A 21,613-nucleotide genomic window follows, 5' to 3' on the forward strand; every position below is an offset into this window, starting at 1 on the left:
TGTGGGTGTGTGGGGGGGGCTTTGTGTGGCTGTGTGTGTGGGGGGCTCTGTGTGGGTGTGTGTGTGGGGAGGCCTCTGAGTGTGTTGGGGGGGCTCTCTGTGGGTGTTTGTGTGTGTCATTTGCGAGAGATAAAGCTAGTGGCATTGTAAATGACAATGCCATTTATTTATGTTAAAAAAACATAAATAAAAATATTGTCAAGAGCAATGCCAATAGCTCAAACTTTAACAAAGGCAAACCCATTGCATTGTAAATGCTTGTTGAATGAGTGCTTGGGCATCCTCCTCCAGGAGGCTGTGATACTCTCCTGAGCCTATAGTTGAAGGGTGGGATGTTCGGAGGGTGTTTGAGAGGTTCTTGGCTGCAGTAGTGGTGAACTTCTGCTAAGACTCGCTTGTCGAATATGATTTCCTGCCGGTGTGGGAGGAAATACTGGAGTCTCCTTCTGACAGGTGCTCTGTGATCGTGGGGAGGGGGTGGATTGAGTCAAGGCTTGGTAACGGAGGCCCCCTTGCCAGAGTGCCCACTGCCCCACCTCTGGTTTTACTGCTCCTCTAAGCCCTGTTGCTATAGGCTCATGGTGGCTACAGCTGGTAGACCTGCTCTGTCTCCGACAGGAAAAAGCAGGCCTGGAAGAGGTTGTTTTGAAACCAGCCCTGTATTGGTGCCTTTAAAATGAGCCTATGAGGAGGAAGTCTAGAGAAAACCCATGACCTAGGCGGTGTCAGTGTCTTTCTTGTTTTTTTCAAGAATTTGGTCAACTAGGGGCCTAAATAGATGTTACCCATCAATAGGCACTTTGAGAAAATGCTGCTGAACTTTCTCTCACTAACTCCTCAACCTCTATCTAAACTTATCAGGCAGGTGTTTTAGGAGATCACTCATCTCGTCCCAGTGTGCTCTGTTGTAATCGGAGTGTAGGACATCTCAATTAGCTATTCTTAAATGGATAGTGGCTCTGACTGCCACCCTCTTACCTGTAGCATCATGTTTTTTGCTGTCTAAATCAGGCGGAAGAGAATTGCCTGTGCCCTGAGAGTTAGTGTACATACATGTGGTGTGGACCCCCTAGGAATTTAGGACAATAGGACCTCTGATGTACGGAGGGGCATTGGGGGAGGGTTTATAATTTTATCCACCCTAGTCGTTAAACACTAGCCTTGACTGGTTACTTTTTTTTTGTTTGATCTTCTTTTTATTGCTGCATTAAAAAATATATACAGTTATAGTATCATGTACATCTTTGCTATACCAAAATATTGGTTAACAGAATCTAATGTAACATAATACAGTTATATTGGGGTGTGTCTGGTGTTTGGTATTGTTGCATGTTGCATCACAAAGTGTGTGTTTTTGTCAGGTATAGTTGTAGGTTTAGAAGGTCCTTTCCCATCAATTTGGCTGGTTCGCATATGTAGTTTCAAGCTGCCACAATCTGTAGTGGGGCGTTCCTCACTTTCGCACCCTCAGCTGTGGGGGGGGGGGGGGGGGGGGAGTAGGTCAGTGTCACAGTAGGATGGTTCACTAGCAGTCCTGCAGTGGGCAGGCAAACTACAACATAATTGGAAAAAAAAACAGGTGTAGATCCTACAGTCTGCATTTCCGGGCCGTTTCATGATCTCTACTCTTTCTTAGGTCTACCAGCCCTCTGCAAAATAGAATAGCAACTAATTATTCTGTATAGCTTATTTCACAAAACCTCTCTTGTTTAACTCAGTGTGTGTTGTTTTTAATCTAAGAAGAACCACGAGTAGGTGGGAAATATCTTAATTCCACATTCCTCTTGTAGGTGTTTTACCTTATAAAATCAGTGACATACTCCCAGGAAAATACCTAGGCACCTAAGGAAGATTTGTATGAAGAATTGAAATAGTTACATGTCTAAACCTTTACAGAAGGTAGTTTATTGAACACAAAACACAACAAACACAATGTTATTAAGGAATCTTTTTTTAAAAAAAGCAGATGCATCTCTTTACTCCCTTCATGAAAATGGCATAATAAAAACGACTAAGTACGATTGTTAAGTATTTGTGTCAATATCTCCTCTTGAAGCGGCTTTAAGATAGATCCAACAGGGACCAAACTTATGTTAATGAAAATCAGTCACTTTCCTGTTCAGGTTTTTCCCTAATAAAACCTGACAGTTAAAAGTTAAATTACCTAACTGAACGCACATTAACTGCTACGAAAACCAGTTTAAACGATATCGTTCTGGTGAATGCTTTTAAACCGACTCTATGAGATAAAAAACAAAGAAAAACTATATTATATACATAAGAAATAACAAAATAGTCAACTTAGAGATTTAGGTCTGTACCTTTATAATAAGCATTAATAAATTATCTCCCGCCTTCAGTAAGGACCTATTAAGGACCACGTCACGGATATGACTACTCTGTTAGTACAGAGAGCGTGTGTGCAAGCCAGAGTTCTAATTTACAACAAAAACCTACAAATGTTACAAAGATAGTACAAATGTTATTATGATGTAATTAAATATGTCCCTTGTTTGTGACACAGAATAGAAAGAATGTTATCAATATGTTGCTGGAATTCATGTAGGTAGATTTCTTCATGAGCATTCAGTTTCACTGGAGGATGCACATCACAAAGCTGTGTGCTGCAGGGATCTGCATGAATGGATATAATCATTATTTTACAATTAGAATTAACTACTGCTTATTAAAATCATTTCAACCTTCATTAGATGGCAATACTGGTAAAACTCCAGCCTCTGAACATTTCTGTGCTAGACACATTTTGCACATAGCTTTCTACACAGAAAGCTGGCTTTTATGTTCCACAACCGCCCCTCTCTTCGTCCTCCAGGAAATAACCCGTTTATTCAATCCGCATTATTAAATGTCAAAGTGGCAGCAATGAAAAGCACAAGATGGGCCCCTGTTCTTTTATTGTGGTGGGTGAAGAACAGAAAGCAGCTCTGATTGGCCCAGATGGTAAGTGGTGTTTCCTCCACAGTCCACATACTGGTATCCCTCCTGGGATATCTGCTCCGAGTGACCAAAATATACCGTTGTCACAGTGACTCTAGAAAAGAGAAAAGGACAAATGGATACATTACTGCCTGTTTGTCTGCAGTCACATAGGCAACACATTGCACCAGTCAAGAGCAAACTTTTCGCTTTCCTCATTACGAGTTCCACTTTTTTTTTACCACACTCAGCAAATACAGATAAGTGAGTGTGAGGAAGTACTTCCGGATGTAGAATTTCGCCACTTGCAATAGGGAGAAAGGGCATGTTTCCCCACAATTAAGAGGTGCAAAACTCTGAATGTGCTCTATTTTTTTCTCACAAATCCTGCCAGGTTTTATCTGATGAAATGTGTACGGGTGGTAAGTGTGGTATTGCACAAGCTGCAATCCTGATAAATTTGCATCAGGACAGTGATCAGCTCAGAGTGGCAAACATTGCTCTACTAAGTTTACATACTTCATACATCAGATTACCAAAAACACTCTGCTCTACCTATCTTAGTGTCTAATGTTTAGTCATTGATATGCTACATACATGTTAACTATAACAGAAAAACGTTACTATTTTTTTATGCGGACCATCAATACTAGCAGATTCCACTTGCCTTTTGAGCCCAAGTAGAGATGTAGGCAAAGTGCGCCTTGCGACCTGCGGATAACACACGGATCTCAGCAGTGTGTGGTTGAACTCACTGAGCTATCCAACTGATGATCAAAGCCAATGACTCTAGATGTTTCAAAGTTCCAAGCCTGTAATAAAAGTGCTGCCCAAGTAGCCCAGTTGACCTGAGTGGCAGCGGGGCTGGGACTGGGTTACTGACATGTTACAAGTGTTCTAATAGACCACTAGGTCGAGAGCGCAGTCAGTGACAAGCCAGGTGTGGCTCCCGAAAGGCCCAATGAAGCAACTTCCTTCCCTACTCTGTACGGCAATTTTGAAAAGATGGTGGTGCTGGGCAGAATGAGGCCCAATGCAGGATGATGGCTACAAAAAGGTCGAGAAAAATAGGCTGAAGCCTCGCAGATTGCAAATGTAATGTATGTATGCTTTGATGAAATGTATATAAAAAAAATATACAAAAGCGATATCAAACTGCATTGGCTCATTTTCGTTAATGAGGCTAAATGTTATTTTCCTTATTGGTTGGTATCATAATTAATTTTCTCTCAAAAGTAGAAATAAGTAACTAAGTTGATTCTTTCTTGCATAGAACAAAACAAATCAGACATGTTCTAATTATAGATAAAATCTAGGATTTAATTACAGACAAATGACTGACAGCTTATCTTAAAACTAAGGGTCTGTCATCTTTGGGTGCTGGAAAGTGGTAATATTCAAATAAATGTATACGCAACAAGAGAAACACCTTAAATTACAATTTACGCATTCAGGTTTAATTGATGCGACTTGAACGCAAATACAATGAAGATATTGTGTACTTTGAGCACCTTTTAAAGTTTACACAATTGGAAACTACGCCACCATAACATAAATGGTGTGTATGTTTATATCTTAGTAGCATACACAGCCGAGTACAGAACATAGGATATGAAACTGCCTGGAGCTCTGCAGCGTCTTCATCATCCAGACAATAACAAGTTACAAGAATAATTCATACTTACTGCATCATGACAACCATGTTATGGACCTTTATGGATGGCAAGGTGCAGTATTGGCTAAAATGAGAAAATACAAAATGTAAGTTGCGTATCTTCACATATAAAGGCTAAAAAATAAATTTATAAATATGAAAAATCTTATCATAAGAAATATCTAAAATGGGCTTTTTCTTTTTTTTTTTAATAGTTTTTCCACAAAGCAAACAGATCAAACAAACTTTCCCTGCTACCCCAATAATATGCAGCTCACCATCCCTTTAGTTCCCCATCTTCACAAGTGGATCTCATCATGCTACATCTAGGTCTGTACAAGTAAATTAACGTATATATCAATATTTTACAATCAAATTAATTTCCTACTCAAGCAGGGTATTATTCTTCTGACGTTCCTTATCAGGTAGGTCAACCATACTACCATGTTTCAGCCCAATTGCCACTAAGTGCCATTCCACGGTGTCCTCTGTACCTCCTGCCCGATACTGGGGTCTCTTATGGATGTCGCCCTCTCCCGTTAGCTATTTAATCATCTCCCATTTCGACTGTTGTAATGACGGGGTTCTGTGTTTGATCCATCGTTCTGCAATATCTTTTTGGGCCACTCCAACGCCCGGATGAACTACTTTTGCATACATTTCAATTTTTTTGTTCCTTTTACCCATTCCTAATATACACGAACCATTCCTAATATACACAAAGGAATATTCACAGGGAAAGCAATAGCAGTTAATGAGCACACCCTTTCTAATACGTCTCCCAGAAGTTTGCAGTTTCTGCAAATTCCCAACACATGTATATATAAGTGCCTAATGCCACTCTACATTTAGGGAAAACTGTATTTCCAGTCTTCATTCTATGCAATTGCCATGGTTTAACATATGATCTGTCTACACATTTTTAATTGACTATCTTCAACCTGGCATTTGTGTAAACGCCCAGCAGTTTTAATAAAACACTGCTTTCCTACCAGTTCCTCCTACATGTCCCTGCACCAGATGTCATTGATGTGGGCCAGTTTTTAGTCTTCTCACAGAATCAACATTGAATGCAGCCTCAATATCAATGTTCCACCCTCTGTAAAACCTGGTAACACCTGAGTAACTTTATGAATAGCTGGTTGCTAGTCCTGCATGCATCAGAACGTTTGTGTGCCCAATTTCTCACAGAAAGCAGTAAAGCCCAACAGTCTGGCCTCCTCGCACAAATCTTCTAAGCTCTGGGGCTTCCCTTCAACCTCTTCCACCTTCATAAACCCCGGGATGTAGGGGAAAACCATTGTGTGCTATGATCAACTGCAGCATATATACATAGTTATGTCCTTCTGACTTCCCTACTATATTCCAGACTACTATGACTGTTTGCAGGTGGGTGGACATTCATGTCAGCACGCTCTTTGGACACCATAAGGACCGCCATTATTTCCACTACTTTTATGAGAATGTGAAAGGTATCACAAACTGGGTCATGTTAAGCTCCCACCAAGCAATCCCAGATTGCATCTGCGTAACTTGATCATAGGTCCTGAACTTTGGAGCCATCATACCTCCTTCTCACGGTAACTTAAGGGTGAGACCACGGCAAATTGAAAAATAAATACTGCCCTCTCCTTTACCAGTCTATGGCATAATACTCTATTTAGAGTGAACAAGTAAAAAAAAACTGTAAGGGCGCTTCATTTACTTTAACTGTTCAAGGGACAAGATCTTTCGCATTTAACAGGGGTTTTCTGTAAATTCTGGCCTATAGGCCATGGACAGGTACTGCTGAGAATTTTTCATTTTTAGAAAAGAAACACAACAGAAGAGCTACTGATGCAAAGATCTCAAAAAATACAATTAAGGACTAATGGGCACTTATTGGCTAGGGTGACCATATGTCTCGGATACTCTGGGACAGGCCGGGTTTTCCGACATCCTTGTCCCAGTAAGTTCCAGTAAATGTAGCACATATTGCGGATTTCGGAGAGGGTCTTCAGAATACAGAAGGAGACAAGTTTTTATGAGTTCCGTCAGATGCCATGTGTAATGACGTCAGCTGCATCAGTCAACAAGAGGGATCTGTGATGAGCAAAGTGGGTGTCAGGTTCTGAAAAGGATGACAGTTGTGTTCAACATGGAACCCTGACCAATGGCAACTAAATGGAGTTAGAAAAAACTCAGCAATTTGCGCAAGCTACTTAACAAATCACTAAATATAAATGCGCCAGCATCTGCACACTGGTGTTAGAGTTCAATTTATGTCTTAACAGAGCTGTTCCCCATTAACAAATGAAAAAACAGAGTTAAAATAGAAAACATTGACTTTTTATGCCTTAATGACTGGAAAACATAGCAATGGATTGGAATGTCCCCAATGTCAACTTGACAAGGTGTCTGTTTAGGCAAACCCCAAGAAATAACATCACCATTGTGTCAATTGTGACGTTAAGTATCCTCCTAAAGACCAAACACAAAGCCTTTACTAATTTGGCCTGCATTTTCTTTCACAACACTTCTGACTGAACACCATATATATTTCGACTGCAGGCTAGCAGTGTCTGTAAATGAGCCTAGACCAATCTCACACACAGCTATGGTGTTGGTCCTCCACACAGGAAAACATTACCACACGGAACCAATAGAGAGATATATATATATATATATATATATATATATATATATATATATATATATATATATATATATATATATATATATATATATATATATATATATATATATATATATATATATATATGTGTTTAAGTCACATAGATGATGTTGTAGTGAAGGTCTCCAGTCATACTCTGATCATTTAATTTCTATGGCATAACACATTGAAGGGCTGATCACTAGTTCTTTAGAGCGGACGTATTAATACTAAATCCACTGAACACATTTTAATTTAGATACTGCTCTCTGAACTCTCGGCGTCCTCGTAGCTCTTGTCCTTCGTCCATATGTATCGAAGCATCTTTAAAAACAAGCATTGGCAAAGCTAATAGGTCTCGCCTACGCAACAGCAGTTGGCTTTGTCAATGTCTTTTAGCCATGCTGATTAGCAGCATGACTGAAAGTTAGGGGGAAAAACTCAATGCAGTGGCCAACACTGGCAGGGCAAGCAACACAATGCAGGAGGGATGGGGCAAGCTAAACAACAGATTGGGGGAAGGGGAGCAAAACAGAAAACACAGAAAAATGTGATCTGTTATGACTTAAAATTATTAAAACCGTTAACAAATTAAACAGTGTGACCAAGCAACCCGGATTTACTGATGGCAAGCCCTATTTTTTTATCTGTCTTGGCAGATTTCAGTAAATTCATAAGTTTGTGAAATATTCCAGTTATTGTTTAGTTTCGCCTGTCGAAAGCTGCGCAGCAGCGTTTCTCGCAGACAAAATCTTATGTTTTAACAGTATGGGCACTTTGTCCCGCCTTCTTTTCCATTGGCTAGCTCCATAAATGGAGGCTAGCCATTGGAAGAGAGATCTGTCCGTCATTGCCGGAGCAGATTCCTGGGCGTTCCGGCGATTTTTACTCATCCCGCCCATTTTCGTGCGTCATGAGGCGGTGGGCGGTCGTTTTTTTTTTGGGGGGGGGACGCCATGTTTTGTTCATTTCATAGTGGCTTTTGCAGGAGTGGGCTGCGAGATTTAAGTTGCCAGGATGCGATCCGGTAAGCAGCATTTTGAGAAAATTTTCTTTTCACTTTGTACGTCTACCCCGTCTCGTGTCATCTCCCTGTTTGTTTTATGTCTTGTGTGCCCGTTTCCGCCCCCCCTCCCGCTCTCCGTGTGCTTGTCCTCCCTCCCGCTGTCTGTGTGCCTGTCCCCCCTCCTGCTGTTATTGTGCCCGTCCCCCCTCCCGCTGTCCGTATGCCCGTCCCCACTCCCGCTGTCCGTGAGCCCGTTCCCGCCCCTCCCTCTCGCCTCCATTCTGACCGCTATTGGTAACATCTAGCCCCAAAAATTGCAGGTTATGGTTTTCTTGGTAAGGATTTTGAGATTATGGATTTTTGGGGTATGGGGTATGAATTTATAGGCAATGCAATGGCAGAAATAGTTGGTGGTTGTCAAAGCGAAACCTCTCTTTCCTGCAAAAGGCACAGCAGCCCCGCTTCCTGTGGGCAGACCCCCTTCCTGTGGGCAGCCCCCCATATGCCCCCTCTTCAGCGTCCTTCCTGCAGTACACGGCGGGTGCAGTTGTTTTTGAAGCTGTGCCAGCTGTCTCTAAAGGCCTGGCATAGGAGCGCCCAGCATAGGTCCCAGAGGTCCGCATTCTTGCAGCCTCTCAGGTTGATCCCAGAAGATATTTGCCATCCCTTGAGTCACCAGCGGATGGTGGGGTCAGGTACAGACGTGAGTAATGATTTCTTCAGAAACCCTGCCTCTTTCACAAGTTCTCAAAGGTCGCTTCTTTCGTTTTTCTTCTGTTCGCTGCACAGTGCAGGACATTTGTCCGGCTAGCCGGCTTGCCACGTCCTCTGTGTCTGACCCGGTGGGTCACCCCTCACCTTCGCAGGAGGAGCCGCTACACCAGTGTGACCCAGCGATGTGTTTGTACCGAGAAGGTTTTGGTGCTCTTTGATCTGCCGTGGTGATGTCACACTGCTTCATGCTGGTCATTGCGTTACTTGAGGGGGATCGGTGCTATTACGTACGTGGACGCACCCTATTGTACTTATTTTATTCCCACTCGAGGTCCTCACAGTAAGGCTGTTCAATAGAGTGTATGTAGTGTGAGGAGATGGCTCTTCCATCGACTTCCCATCACTTCAGGTGGGCACTCATTGTAAGAGCAGCCTCATTTTACAGGTGGTTGGCGCTTTACTTCGTTTGCGTGTCATATTTTATGTGTGGTCTCTTTTTAGCATGTCTTGTTCTTTTTGTTGAAATTATTTTGCCTTTTATTGTATCTTATTTTATATGCATTTGGCGTGTACTCTTTATATTGCCTTTTTCGTGTCTGTTTGTCTTGTTTCCAGCGTGTTTTTAATATTACTGCTTTTACAGTTGTGTTTGTTTTGCTTTACATGTTGGTGTTTCTTGCACTGGTTGTTGCTGTGTCTTGACGTTCTCTTTGTTGTGTGTGTTTTGGCTTTGCACCCTCCCCAATGGTGCTGTTCTCTTTGCTTTCTGTTTAGGGTTTATCTGTATAACAGAGATGGCAAGTTGTTTCCTTCCTGCAGACACACCTCACCCGCTAATAATGGGTCAGGACTAAAAGTGAAATGATAGGTCTGCAGTTTTGTGCCACATTTCCTGCCATTCCGTTTCCCAAAACATGTTTTAAAGAGTTTTATTGCTGTGCCTATGAGGTGTGCCTCTCTGCTATTTCTAGGATTCTGTTTGTTGGAGACTAGTCACTTGTAGGGCGTGGGAGTTCTATGGCTTCATTCACAAACCATATCTCACACCGAAGTTTAACATTTGTGGGCTCAAACACTATTTGCGAGGGTACATTCTGAGTGCTGACTCATAGGAACAGTAAATGCTGAATTTAGCTCCAGAAAGTGCATTTGTGAATGAAGAGGTAAACACTGATTATCTCACACATTTGTGGATTTTGTCTGAGGGGTGGGTGTTTAAAAAGGGCCTACTCCACACGTCTTACCTAACCCTAACCCCACAGCGTTTGAGACACACCCACTCTGTCAGTTAGGCTAGTGCAGGTTCCTGGGTACCAATGCTCATAGAAGGTATTTTGGGAGTTGTTTTCGTTTGAGTGGCAGGCTGGATACCAATGGTTTGTTCAGAATAGCCTAGCACTGGAAACATGTCTGCGCTTCCTTCCCTGCCCCCTGGTTGTGCTTGCTGCCCTGCCCCCTGGCTGTGCTTGCTTCCCTGCCCCCTGGCTGTGCTTGCTTCCCTGCCCGTGCTTGCTTCCCTGCCCCCTGGCTGTGCTTGCTTCCCTGCCGCCTGGCTGTGCTTGCGACCTGCTTCAACTTCGGTCTGCAGCCATTTTTGTTGTTGTTTTGTTGCCTCACAGACCGCCCCTCCACCACACTCCCGCCTCCCAGCTGACCCGCCCACGCTCCGCCCCCTCCACTAACCGCATATGACTGATGTCTCTACGCGCAGCGTTCTCGCGCAGCGTTCTCACGCAGCGGTCGCGCCCCAGTTGCGCCGAAGGTGCGCCAAAGGTAAGCCCGTCTACGCCCGTCCGCGCCAAGCCCGCGCCCAGCACCAGACCCCCTGCCCCCGTACCATCCACCCCACCCACATTACATACGACGCCTCCACCCTCTTAGCCCTAAACCCCGGCCGACTCCCCAACTGCGCCCAAGCCGCTCCTGGACACACCCATGGACCCTTCACATGCAACTCCTGCAAGTTTGACGGCACCAAAACCAACTCCCCTTCCACGAACACCAAGCAGAGATCTGATACCAACCACCTAAAATGCATCCTGCTCAACACCCGCTCAGTCCACAGACACGCCATCGACCTCTGGAATCTACTAGACACCATCTCTCCGGACGTCGCCGTCCTAACGGAAACATGGAGGAACGCCTCCTCAGCCCCAGACATCACCATTGCCATTCAGGAAGGCTACAAGATCATCCGAAAAGACCGCACCTACCAAACAGGAGGAGGCATCGCTATCGTCCATAAGAATTCCATCCGCATCTCAACCAGCTCAGACGTCAACCTCGCTAGCCCCGAACACCTTCACTTCCAGATCCACACCGACCCCAAAACCACTCTCAGAGGCACCCTCCTCTACAGGCCACCAGGACCCCGTACACAATTCAGTGAAGACATCACTGACTTTATCACCCCACACGCCCTCCCCTCCGAGGACTACATTCTACTGGGAGACCTCAATTTTCACCTGGAAAAAAGCAACGACAACAACACCACCACCACCACCCTCCTGGACAATCTCGCCAACCTCGGACTCAAACAAATTGTAAATACCCCCACTCACTACGAAGGTCACACACTTGACCCAATCTTCACCTCCAGCAAACATATCTCCTTCAGCCACACCACAGTTCTCCACTGGACGGACCACAGCTGCGTCCACTTTGTCTACAAAAAGACCACAACCCACAACCATCCTCAACCTACTCTGCGAAGAAACTGGAACAAAATCACCTTCGACCAGATCTCATCGCGTCTTCAAAACCCCCCGGCCCACTCTTCGAACCCCAACCAAGCAGCCATTAACCTCACTCAATGGCTAACCAACAGCGCCGACAACCTAGCACCTTTGAAAAAACGTCAAATCAAACTAGCCAGCAAAAAAGCCTCCTGGTTCAACGATGACCTCAAGAAATCAAAGAAACTCTGTCGTTCCCTTGAGAAAGCCTGGAAAAAAGACCCTAACACCAGCACCAGAGACGCCTTCAAAAACGCCACCCGCATTCACCACCAACTGATCCGGACTGCCAAGAAAGCCGCATTCAAAGACCGGCTAGACAACAACGCCCACAACAGCAAGGAATTATTCAACATCGTCCAAGAGTTTACCAACCCTACTGCCAACTCAAACGACATCACTCCCTCTCAAACCCTTTGTGACTCCTTCGCTTCGTTCTTCCACAACAAAATCGCTGACATCCACAACAGCTTCGACAACCAACCCACCCAACCTTCTGCCGTACCTTCATCCCCCTTGCACATCCTTACTGACTGGAACCCAATCTCTACTGAAGACACCATCTGCCTGATGAACTCCATCCACTCAGGATCCCCCACGGACCCATGCCCTCACCCATCTTCAACAAAGCAGACTCCATCATAGCACCACACCTCCGAGACGTCATCAACTGCTCCCTCAACTCCGCCACCTTCCCGGAAAGCTGGAAACACGCCGAACTCAGCGCCCTTCTGAAGAAACCCACAGCTGACCCCACCGAACTCAAAAACTACCGCCCCATCTCGCTCCTTCCATTCCCGGCCAAAGTCATCGAGAAAGCTGTCAACAACCAGCTCGCCGCCTTCCTCGAAACCAACAAATCCCTCGACTCCTCACAGTCCGGCTTCCGACCCAAACACAGCACTGAGACCGCACTCATCGCAGCAACAGACGCCATAGCACCCTGATACACCACCTCAGAAACATCGGAATCCAAGGAAAAGCTCTAGAATGGATCACCTCGTTCCTCGCCGGAAGAACTCAGAGAGTCCGTCTCCCGCCATTCAAATCAGAGGCCACCGAAGTCATTTGCGGCGTGCCACAAGGATCTTCACTCAGCCCCACCCTCTTCAACGTATAAATGAGCCCCCTCGCGGCCATCGCACGCCAACACAACCTCAACATCATCTCCTACTCCTACGCTGATGATACTCAACTGATCCTCTCACTCACCAAAGACCCCAACACCGCCAAAACCAACCTACATGAAGGAATGAAAGAAGTAGCTCAGTGGATGAAGCACAGCCGTCTGAAACTGAATTCAGACAAAACAGAAGTCCTAATCTTAGGTACCTCCCCCTCCGCCTGGGATGACTCTTGGTGGCCAGAGGCACTTGGAAAAGCACCCATCCCGACGGACCACGCACGGAACCTGGGCGTCATCCTGGACTCCTCACTCTCGATGAACAGACAAGTCAACGCCGTCTCATCATCCTGCTTCAACATTCTTCGCATGCTCAAAAAAACATTTCGCTGGATCCCCACCGAAACTAGAAAAACGGTCACCCACGCATTGGTTACAAGCCGCCTGGACTACGGAAACACCCTATACGCAGGTACCACCGCAAAAGTTCAGAAAAAACTCCAACGTATCCAGAACGCATCAGCCAGGCTCATACTAGACATCCAGCGTAAAGACCACATTTCTGATCACCTGAAAAACCTCCACTGGCTAGCCGTCAATAAAAGGATTCCATTCCGCCTCCTAACCCATGCACACAAAGCACTGTACGATCTTGGACCCGACTGCCTCAACACACGACTTTCCTTCTACACCCCCTCCCGCCAGTTACGCTCCTCCAACCAAGCCCTTGCTGCCGTACCTCGCATCAACAAAACCACCATGGGTGGAAGATCCTCCCCCTACCTGGCAGCTAAAACCTGGAACTCACTTCCTATTCACCTTCACCTCACTCAGAACCACCTAGCATTCAGGAAGCAACTTAAAATCTGGATATTCGACACGTAACTCCCCACCCTTCCTCAAGCGCCTTGAAACCCTCTGGGTATGTAGCGCGCTATATAAATAATTTGACTTGACTTGACTTGACTTCCCTTGGCTGTGCTTGCTCCCCTGCCACCTGGCTGTGCTTTCTTCCCTGCCACCTGGCTGTGCTTGCTTCCCTGCCCCCTCACTGTGCTTGCTTCCCTGCCCCCTCGCTGTGCTTGCTTCCCTGCCTGCCCCCTCGCTGTGCTTGCTTCCCTGCCCCCTCGCTGTGCTTGCTCTCCCGAGTGTGTGTGTGGCTTTGGGTGGGTGTGTGTGGCTTTGGGTGGGTGTGTGTGGCTCTGGGTGTGTGTGTGTGGCTGTGTGTGTGTGTGTGTGGCTGTGTGTGTGTGTGTGTGGCTATGTGTGTGTGTGGCTCTGGGTGTGGCTCTCTCTGTGTGTGGCACTCTGTGTGTGTGGGTCTGTGTGTGTGGGTCTGTGTGTGTGTGTGGGTCTGTGTGTTTTTGTGTGGCATTTGCCAGAGACTAAACTATTGGCATTGTAAATGACAATGCCATTTATTTATCTGTTTTCAAAACCAACACATAAATACGAATTTTGTCATTTACAATGCCAATAGCTCAAACTTTTCAAAAGGCGAAACCATTGCATTGTAAATGCTTGTTTTAAAAATCCGGTCACCCTATATGCAACGTACTTGATGTTGTAAACCATTGCATGCAAATAAACAAGCGCTCCTGACACATCTTGAAGCTCTCTTTCAGGCATTAAAGCAGCAGAACTTCAGCCAGAGGGGTTAAGAGATCATGCATATGGTCATACATGCAGATGGACCCGATTCCGGCGGGAGAATCCCGATTTTTCCAGTACAAATGCCTTTCGTTTAGCTGTCTCCCGCCTGAAATTGCATTTTCTGCAATAGAAGTCAATGGGGAAGTTACATTCACACGATTTCTATTTTTAAATCTCCCACTTCCCTGTTCTAAAATTTTGGCATGTCTGCAAATAGTTTAAAACAAAAATACTGTTTGTGAAAAGAAAACAAACCGAGCAGGCTTGCCTACGTTACAAAACGTTCAATGTGCTTTTAAAAGTGCATCAAACACCGAAACATGCGTTTACCAGGTCGAGGCGGCCCACTTGCAACAACAAGTCCTTTTCTGTCATGCCTTCTTCGTGACTAGGGCAGAGTCGTGTTAAAAAGTGACCCAACAGGTAAAGTAGGCGGCAGGATGCACCGGAAACGGAACAAGGGCGTCCGACAAACATCCCACGGTGGCATTTGACCACAAGTAGGTGAGAAGCATGAAAATACTATTTGCTACAGACAATCCAGCAGACAATATCTTAATAAACACTCTTCATGTTTTGTGTAGTTTGGTAAAGCACGCTACACTAAGCCGAACAACCATTAAAATAGCTACAGCTAGTTCCAGCAGAGGAGACATTAAGGGGTGTCCCCATATTTTTCAAGCCGTTTATAAACACAAGTACTCGTGTGGAGTGCTGGAACACAATAAAAGTAGCTCCAAAAACGGTAACAGTGAAAGGACACAAGTACTTGGTCCATACTATAATGGAAGGCCAAACACAAGAAGAGGACATGACGCAGGCATGCTAGGGCAATTGGGAATGACGTAAATGAAAGCAACACTAACCAATGGTAAGCTATGGGCGGGAAGTAAGCCCATCTTATGTAAATAAAATGTCTCGAAGAGACGGCGCATGTTTTGTCTACCCGAGTCCTAATGATTGCCTGGATAGGGAATTCATTCCATAAGTAGTAACTCTGATTTACATTGTACAGTAAACTAAGTACACAGGATGGAAATTAGACAGTTGGGGAAGAATCAGTTTACTTCCTCTCTTTGCGAACAAAAAATAACATTTAAGTAAATGTCAAAAGACAAAGCAAAACAACATAGTTTCCCAGAAATCCTTAGGTTCTAATGACAGGTATGTTCTTTAAGGGGAAAAGTCCACGTTTAATTAGTGTTCACATTCCGACCCCAAATATTGCTCCCTCCCCCCTCCAAAAAAAAAAAAAAAACACTGACCAAGTTTAATCCTGCAAAACATACCTCAACCCTAGGTGTTGTTTGACTTGCCTCTGCTGGTTACAAGTTTAATCGTCTGCCAACATCTGCGGCAGGCAACATTTCTACTAGCAGAGACTGTAAACCGGCATGAAAACTCTGCCAATCACCACAGAGAATTATATAATGGGCAATCTGCCAGTGATGACTAGAGCAACTGCTAGTTGGGAGAAATCACCAAATACATAATGAGACCAACCCACTAAAACCCTTACTTTTTCAGTCAGACATACATAAGTGTACTGTTACCAAACAAAGTCCTAAAGGCAGCAAAAATGTCCATAAAGCTAAGGGGGTAAAACAAGTGTTTCGTACCGTAATACAAATGTTAGTAAGCATTTGCAATGCAATAGGTCTCACATTTGTGAGTGTTCGAGCTATTGGCATTGTAAATGAATGAATGTATGTATGATTTATCCAGCATTCCGTCCATCATTTGTTTGCGTTGTAAAGGATAATGCCTTTTATTTATGTGTTTACGAAACATGAAAGCAGTGTTTACGCAACACATACATAAAAGGCATTTTCATTTACAATGCCAATAGCTCAAACTGTTGCACCCGTGCTTTAGCTTTCAACATTGTAAGCTAAAGCGCAGGTGCCGCCATAGCTTAAAAAGTAAAGAAATAGAAAATACTGTTGAAGCAATTGTGCCACCCGTGCTTTAGCTTGAGATGTTGAAAGCTAAAGCGCGTTTGCCGCAATTGTAACAAAAGTAAACAAATAGAAAAATAAAAAACTGCTGGTGCCCGCTTTTTCCACCCTATTTTTAGGTCTCGCCTACGCAGTGCCAAAGTGCTGCTTAGGAGGACCTCTTGGCATTGCTCTGTACTTTCTTGGAAACTCGTGCATGTTTTGCACTGTTTCCAATGAGTACTCGTGCATGCAGAGCGTTTGCCTTGCGGGAGCGAAGAACGGCGCCATCTGTTTGCAATTATGGCACCTGCTGCTGCTTGCTCCCACAAGGCAAACGCTGTAGATGGACTGAGCCTGGAAGCCGCTCCTTTGAAGATGGCTCACGCTTTTCATATTATTTAATTGCTTCTCTCTCTCCTGCGCGCGTGCCCTCTCTTGCATCTTTAACAATGGCGGCCGCATATGTACTTTTCAAAATGCACGGCTCGCCTGACATGCACCTCTGATGAAACTTGTTAATTTACAAATAATATTTGTTTATTTTTTTGCAGCGTGGCACGCTTTAACAATAGAGGCCGCGCGCCTTGCTTTTTTTTGGCGTAAGCAGGGGGTGGGAGCGGTCCCTTGCCACAGCTTGAGGAGTTTTTGAAAACACACCCTAGGACGCCCATCTCTGCTGCCCTCCAGGGCAGCAACACTGCCTCACAGCCCCGCCAGAGCTGCAACTGCTCGGCACGGTGTCACCATGCACACTCCACCTGCTATACTCCCAGCTCCGGATCCAACATTCTGGGAGCCACAAACAGTTCAAGTTTTAAAGTTAGTTTGCAAGAGGAATTTGCGTCTTGCCCAGAGCGTGCATTCTGGCTGGATCTCGCCATTTCTTTAAAAGGTAGGCACGTTTTTGCATGTGTCTGCCTCTCTACTTGTCTTTAATTCTGTCTGCCTATCTCAGTGAGATTGAGAATAAGTGTATTGTTTGCTAGCGTGTGCGGCTGCCTCTCTGCATGTGTGTCTGCCTATGTGTGTTTGCGTGTAGAGGAGGCTGTGTAACTGCCAAATAGTCTTTTCAGAGCACAGCAGCGGGACCTTCCATTTTTTGTTTTTGTTTACTGTATATTAGTGCCCAGCATGACCCTGTAGGCTCCATGAAACTATGGCACAGCATACCCCCTACTCAGCCCCCCAATAGCATTAGGTAAACATTGTGCAATTTGTTAAAACTGCTGCCAAGGTCCGTCGGCGCGTGTGCACACTAGTTACCATGCAAGGGAAGAATACATTAAGGCATTACAATAACAAAGCCCCGTGTTGAACTTGTGCATGCGGGTTTGGCACAAAAGCAGGTTGCACTCATCCCAAATATGGCTGAAAGCGCGGTTGCATCCGTGAAGGTCGGGCGATGTGTGGTCGGCAGAGCGCAGCCTTCGCCTCCCTGCAGTTTTAGCTCATCAGAGCGGACAGCCTTGTTGAACCGCATTATTACAGGCCTGCATTTCATTACCGTCTAGCTGCCTGCCAGAGGAGTCTCGAGATGGAGCAGTCCGATGTCTCGTGTGTTTCACATGCGTTCTAATAGACCGTGGTTCGTGGGTCTGATTTGTGTTTAATGGGTCAATTTCAGTCTGGTTCAAGCTTGGCAGTGATTTGCAAGTGTTCTTGCAAATCACTGCCAGTTCTCTTTATTACATAATCCCTTGTTTGTGTTATTTAGCGTTTGAGCCGATCAAAAATCACTAAGGTGCCTATAGACGTAACCAACGCTGCCAGCTTATCTCAAACCAAGGTCCTGCTTCTATCCTTAGCACTTATTTAAATCACCACATTCTGCTAAGCACCGCGTTATACACAATACTAACTCAACACTCCTAACCTCATATCCTGCACGGTGTATAGCAGCATGCTACCTGCATGTCAGCAACCCACCTGTGGTTTAAGTACTATATAAATGCTACAATAACGTACATTTATGGTAGAACCTGCTTTGTTCTTGTTTATGCGATTGAGAACGCCACTAAGAGTTGTGTTTTATTTAAAATACTGTGCAGTGTCAAATAATAAATCTCATCAGTAGTCTGGCACTCACGTAAAAAGACAATGGCCGTGGCTGAATAACTCATTGGACTATCCCTGTCTAGAATATTTCCGAACAAGCAGGAGATGAGGTGGCGATATGATGGTTAACAAATCAAAGGTCATCTGATAATCATATTTACTGACTCTCTGTGACAAGCGGACGAGATTGTTGTGTCAGCACTTAAGGATGGTCATTGTTTTTTCATCGCCCTCATTTGTTTGCGCTTCCACTAGTTGAGTCAATGGGTTCTGTTTTACAGCAGCGGTGACGTCAGCTCAGAGGGGTTCAGCTGTAATCTCCTCACCTTCTGAAGGCCCTCCTTTGCCCATCGTTCCATCCATGAGCAGGACTTCTTTGTATATGTATTTAAACTTCATAAGTGTCACGCCTATACCTCTACTTAGACTTCCTTATTGCCTCTCCTGTTTATCTACGCCCCTCCCAGAAGCCGGACATTGTAAATAGTCTTATCTTCAAAGGACTGAATGGGTGCATCAGTCCCTCCCCTCCGCTGCCACTCAAACAAGCACTGGCATAGCCAATAAGTCTCGCCTTTGGGACCTTACAACTGTTTAGCCATGCAACAGTTAATGTTGTTGCACCAAGGATATTGTACTGCATAACTAAATACTTATAAGGTCCCAAAGTTAAGACCTATTGGCTGTGCCAATGCTTGTTTTACTTTTGTTACAATGGAGGCACCCACGCTTTAGCTTTAAACATCTTAAGCTAAAATGTGGGTGCCACGATTGCTACAAAAGTAAACAAATGGGAAAAAAAATGTTTTCTATTTGTTTACTTTAAAAGCAATCGCGGCACCCGCTCTTTAGCTTAAGATGCTTAAAATCAAAGCGGCGGTGGTGCCATTGTTAAAAATAACAATAATTAAATAAACAGAAAAAGAAAGGCATGCGGCCACATTCGGCCAACAAATAACAAAAGAAAAGCGCGCCCACCGTTATTCTTGCCGAGGCGTGCCGAGCTAGATACATGAAAAAAATAAAAAAATAAGCGATGAGGGAGAGTGTATCCCTGCCTGCAACAGCAGGGGACAATGCTATTTAAGAAAACAATCTCCAGAAGGTGTAATTAAAGCCTACCAAGTATCAACACGTTACAGGTGTGTCCTCATGGGAGGTTACAAGGAGAGAAAAGGTGGTACTAGGAGGAACTTCTAAGCCTATTGACCAATCAAAAGTCACCATTTACAAAGGACTGGAAAAGGAGCCAATTAAAAAGAAGGGCAGAAAGCGGGCAGAGTTTCATGCCCTTTTTCTGAATACAGCATGTCTCAAAGAGACAGCTCAAGAGCTGCCTAGTCAATACCTAAAAAGGAGTTACTGATGTGCAGAATTTCATTTAATGCAACACAATTCAAGTGATCCCCACATAAGCATTCTTTCATCTACGTGAAAGATGTGGTTCATAATTTGCGCACAATAGCATTATAGACCTCTGCCAAGGATTTTAAAGGCCCTGAAACACTGGCAAGGGAGTATAAAGATGATGAGTGCCTTTAACAATGGATATAGTCTTGACACATAAGGGTTATAATGCTATTAGACCATTCCCTCCACCGAGGATAGAATATTCTAAAATACAATTGGAGAAACATTAAGCAAGCAATGGAATCCAGAAGCAGAATTTTTGTACCAGTCATTATTTGCCCAGAGGACCATACTATTCTCCAATGGAGCAATCAACATCCCAATGATCTACTCTGTATTTTTATGCACATTGATGAGAAACCTGTCTCTAGGAAAATGAAGTGAACAATTATGTTGTTTGCCACTATCGAATTGGGTTTATAAGATCTTTACAAACTTTACTCAGCAAACCCTATTAATTTCTTAGGGCCTGATGTATAAAGCTGTTCTTTGATCACAAAGCCTTAAATTCACAAAATACCAAGGTTTTCAACTGTAGAACAAATTTGTACAATGTACAAAACTATTTTGGTGAGTCTGGGTGGTCTTTTTAACTTGTAAAAAGGCTCAGTTTCACTGAATTGCAAATACACGGGGTATGGAGGCGCTCTCCCTATACTATTGGACAGTCACAATGATGTTGTATGCATCAACGATTTCGAACTGCAATTGTGATTGCACAAAATGATCAGTTACTGCCACCCGAGTTGGGGGTGGTAGCTGATTCACGAAGGGGAAGCTGCCCCTGAAACACTTTTTCCTTTTTGGGGATAGCATCAAGTGGCCTGAGCTGTTACAGACAGTGGTACAAAGCACCACTGCACGCCCCCCCCACCCCCCATGTATTCATTCAATGGGAATTTTTTTAATTAAAAAACTACAACGTGTCCCTTAAGAAACCCAGGCTGCTCTGAAAACCATTTTTGACACTTAAGTAATGCAAATGCAGAGATAGAGACTTTGGTCTCTTCCAGGCATTCACAGGGGGTGACAAAATGCATCATAGCTCTTTATTATTCATGAACTTTTATGGCATCAAATTAATAATGCTTCCAAAATATTAAGCAAGTTACAACCAGTGTGCCTAAATTGCATAGACTGGTTTTACATGTTCAATGATACCTCTGTTCCCTAGTGTCCTGTTCTGTAAAAGTTTTAAGGGCCAACTGACCGCCACCTATGGTGAATTATATTCTTTAAACATTTATACATGAAATCGGTTACTTTGCAGTTGTTTGGGGGAGTATAATTTACTCTTCTACATTGTCACTTAACATGTTTCGCCGAGGTCCCAAAATGTTCAAACTGGCAATTTACACCAACATGTTGAACAGAAGTGTGGTAATATTTGATAAGAAATACATTTTATATATATATTATATTTACTGAATAAGAAATAGCATGCATTAATCCAGGACCACTTCTGCTCTACAACAAGGTAGGATGCGGTAGTTGGGAAAGAGTTTCCAACCTCTCAATGCTAGCGCATCCATTTTTCATATGAGAGAGTGCAGACACACTGTTCAGAAAAAGGCCAGAGTTTCCATATCCAGCATTGCGGAAATCCAGAATTCATAATGTGTGTTCAATTTTAAGCATCTTATTTTATTAAATAAGGATGAGGAAAGGAAGAATATGGAACTCGCCTTACTGGGAGAGAAGTTGGCCTAACGGCTAGGGCAGTCAACCTCAAA

General features: G+C 44.2%; 1 protein-coding gene across 2 annotated transcripts in view; it reads right to left on the reverse strand.

Moving 5' to 3' along the window:
* Nucleotides 1-1,885: 1,885 nt before the first annotated feature.
* The window catches only part of TMEM106B (transmembrane protein 106B), a 111,832-nt gene continuing 92,104 nt past the window's right edge, over nucleotides 1,886-21,613 (reverse strand). For both annotated transcript variants that reach the window (XM_086941981.1, XM_086941982.1), the window contains exons 7-8: nucleotides 4,623-4,676; nucleotides 1,886-3,052 (exon numbers count right to left, since the gene is read on the reverse strand). In XM_086941981.1, the coding sequence (XP_086798107.1) occupies nucleotides 2,914-3,052; nucleotides 4,623-4,676 (193 nt within the window). In that variant the 3' untranslated portion in view covers nucleotides 1,886-2,913. The remainder of the gene's footprint in view (nucleotides 3,053-4,622; nucleotides 4,677-21,613) is intronic.

The sequence above is a fragment of the Lissotriton vulgaris genome, chromosome 10, assembly GCF_964263255.1.
Source record: "Lissotriton vulgaris chromosome 10, aLisVul1.2, whole genome shotgun sequence".
Taxonomy (NCBI): Eukaryota; Metazoa; Chordata; class Amphibia; order Caudata; family Salamandridae; genus Lissotriton; species Lissotriton vulgaris.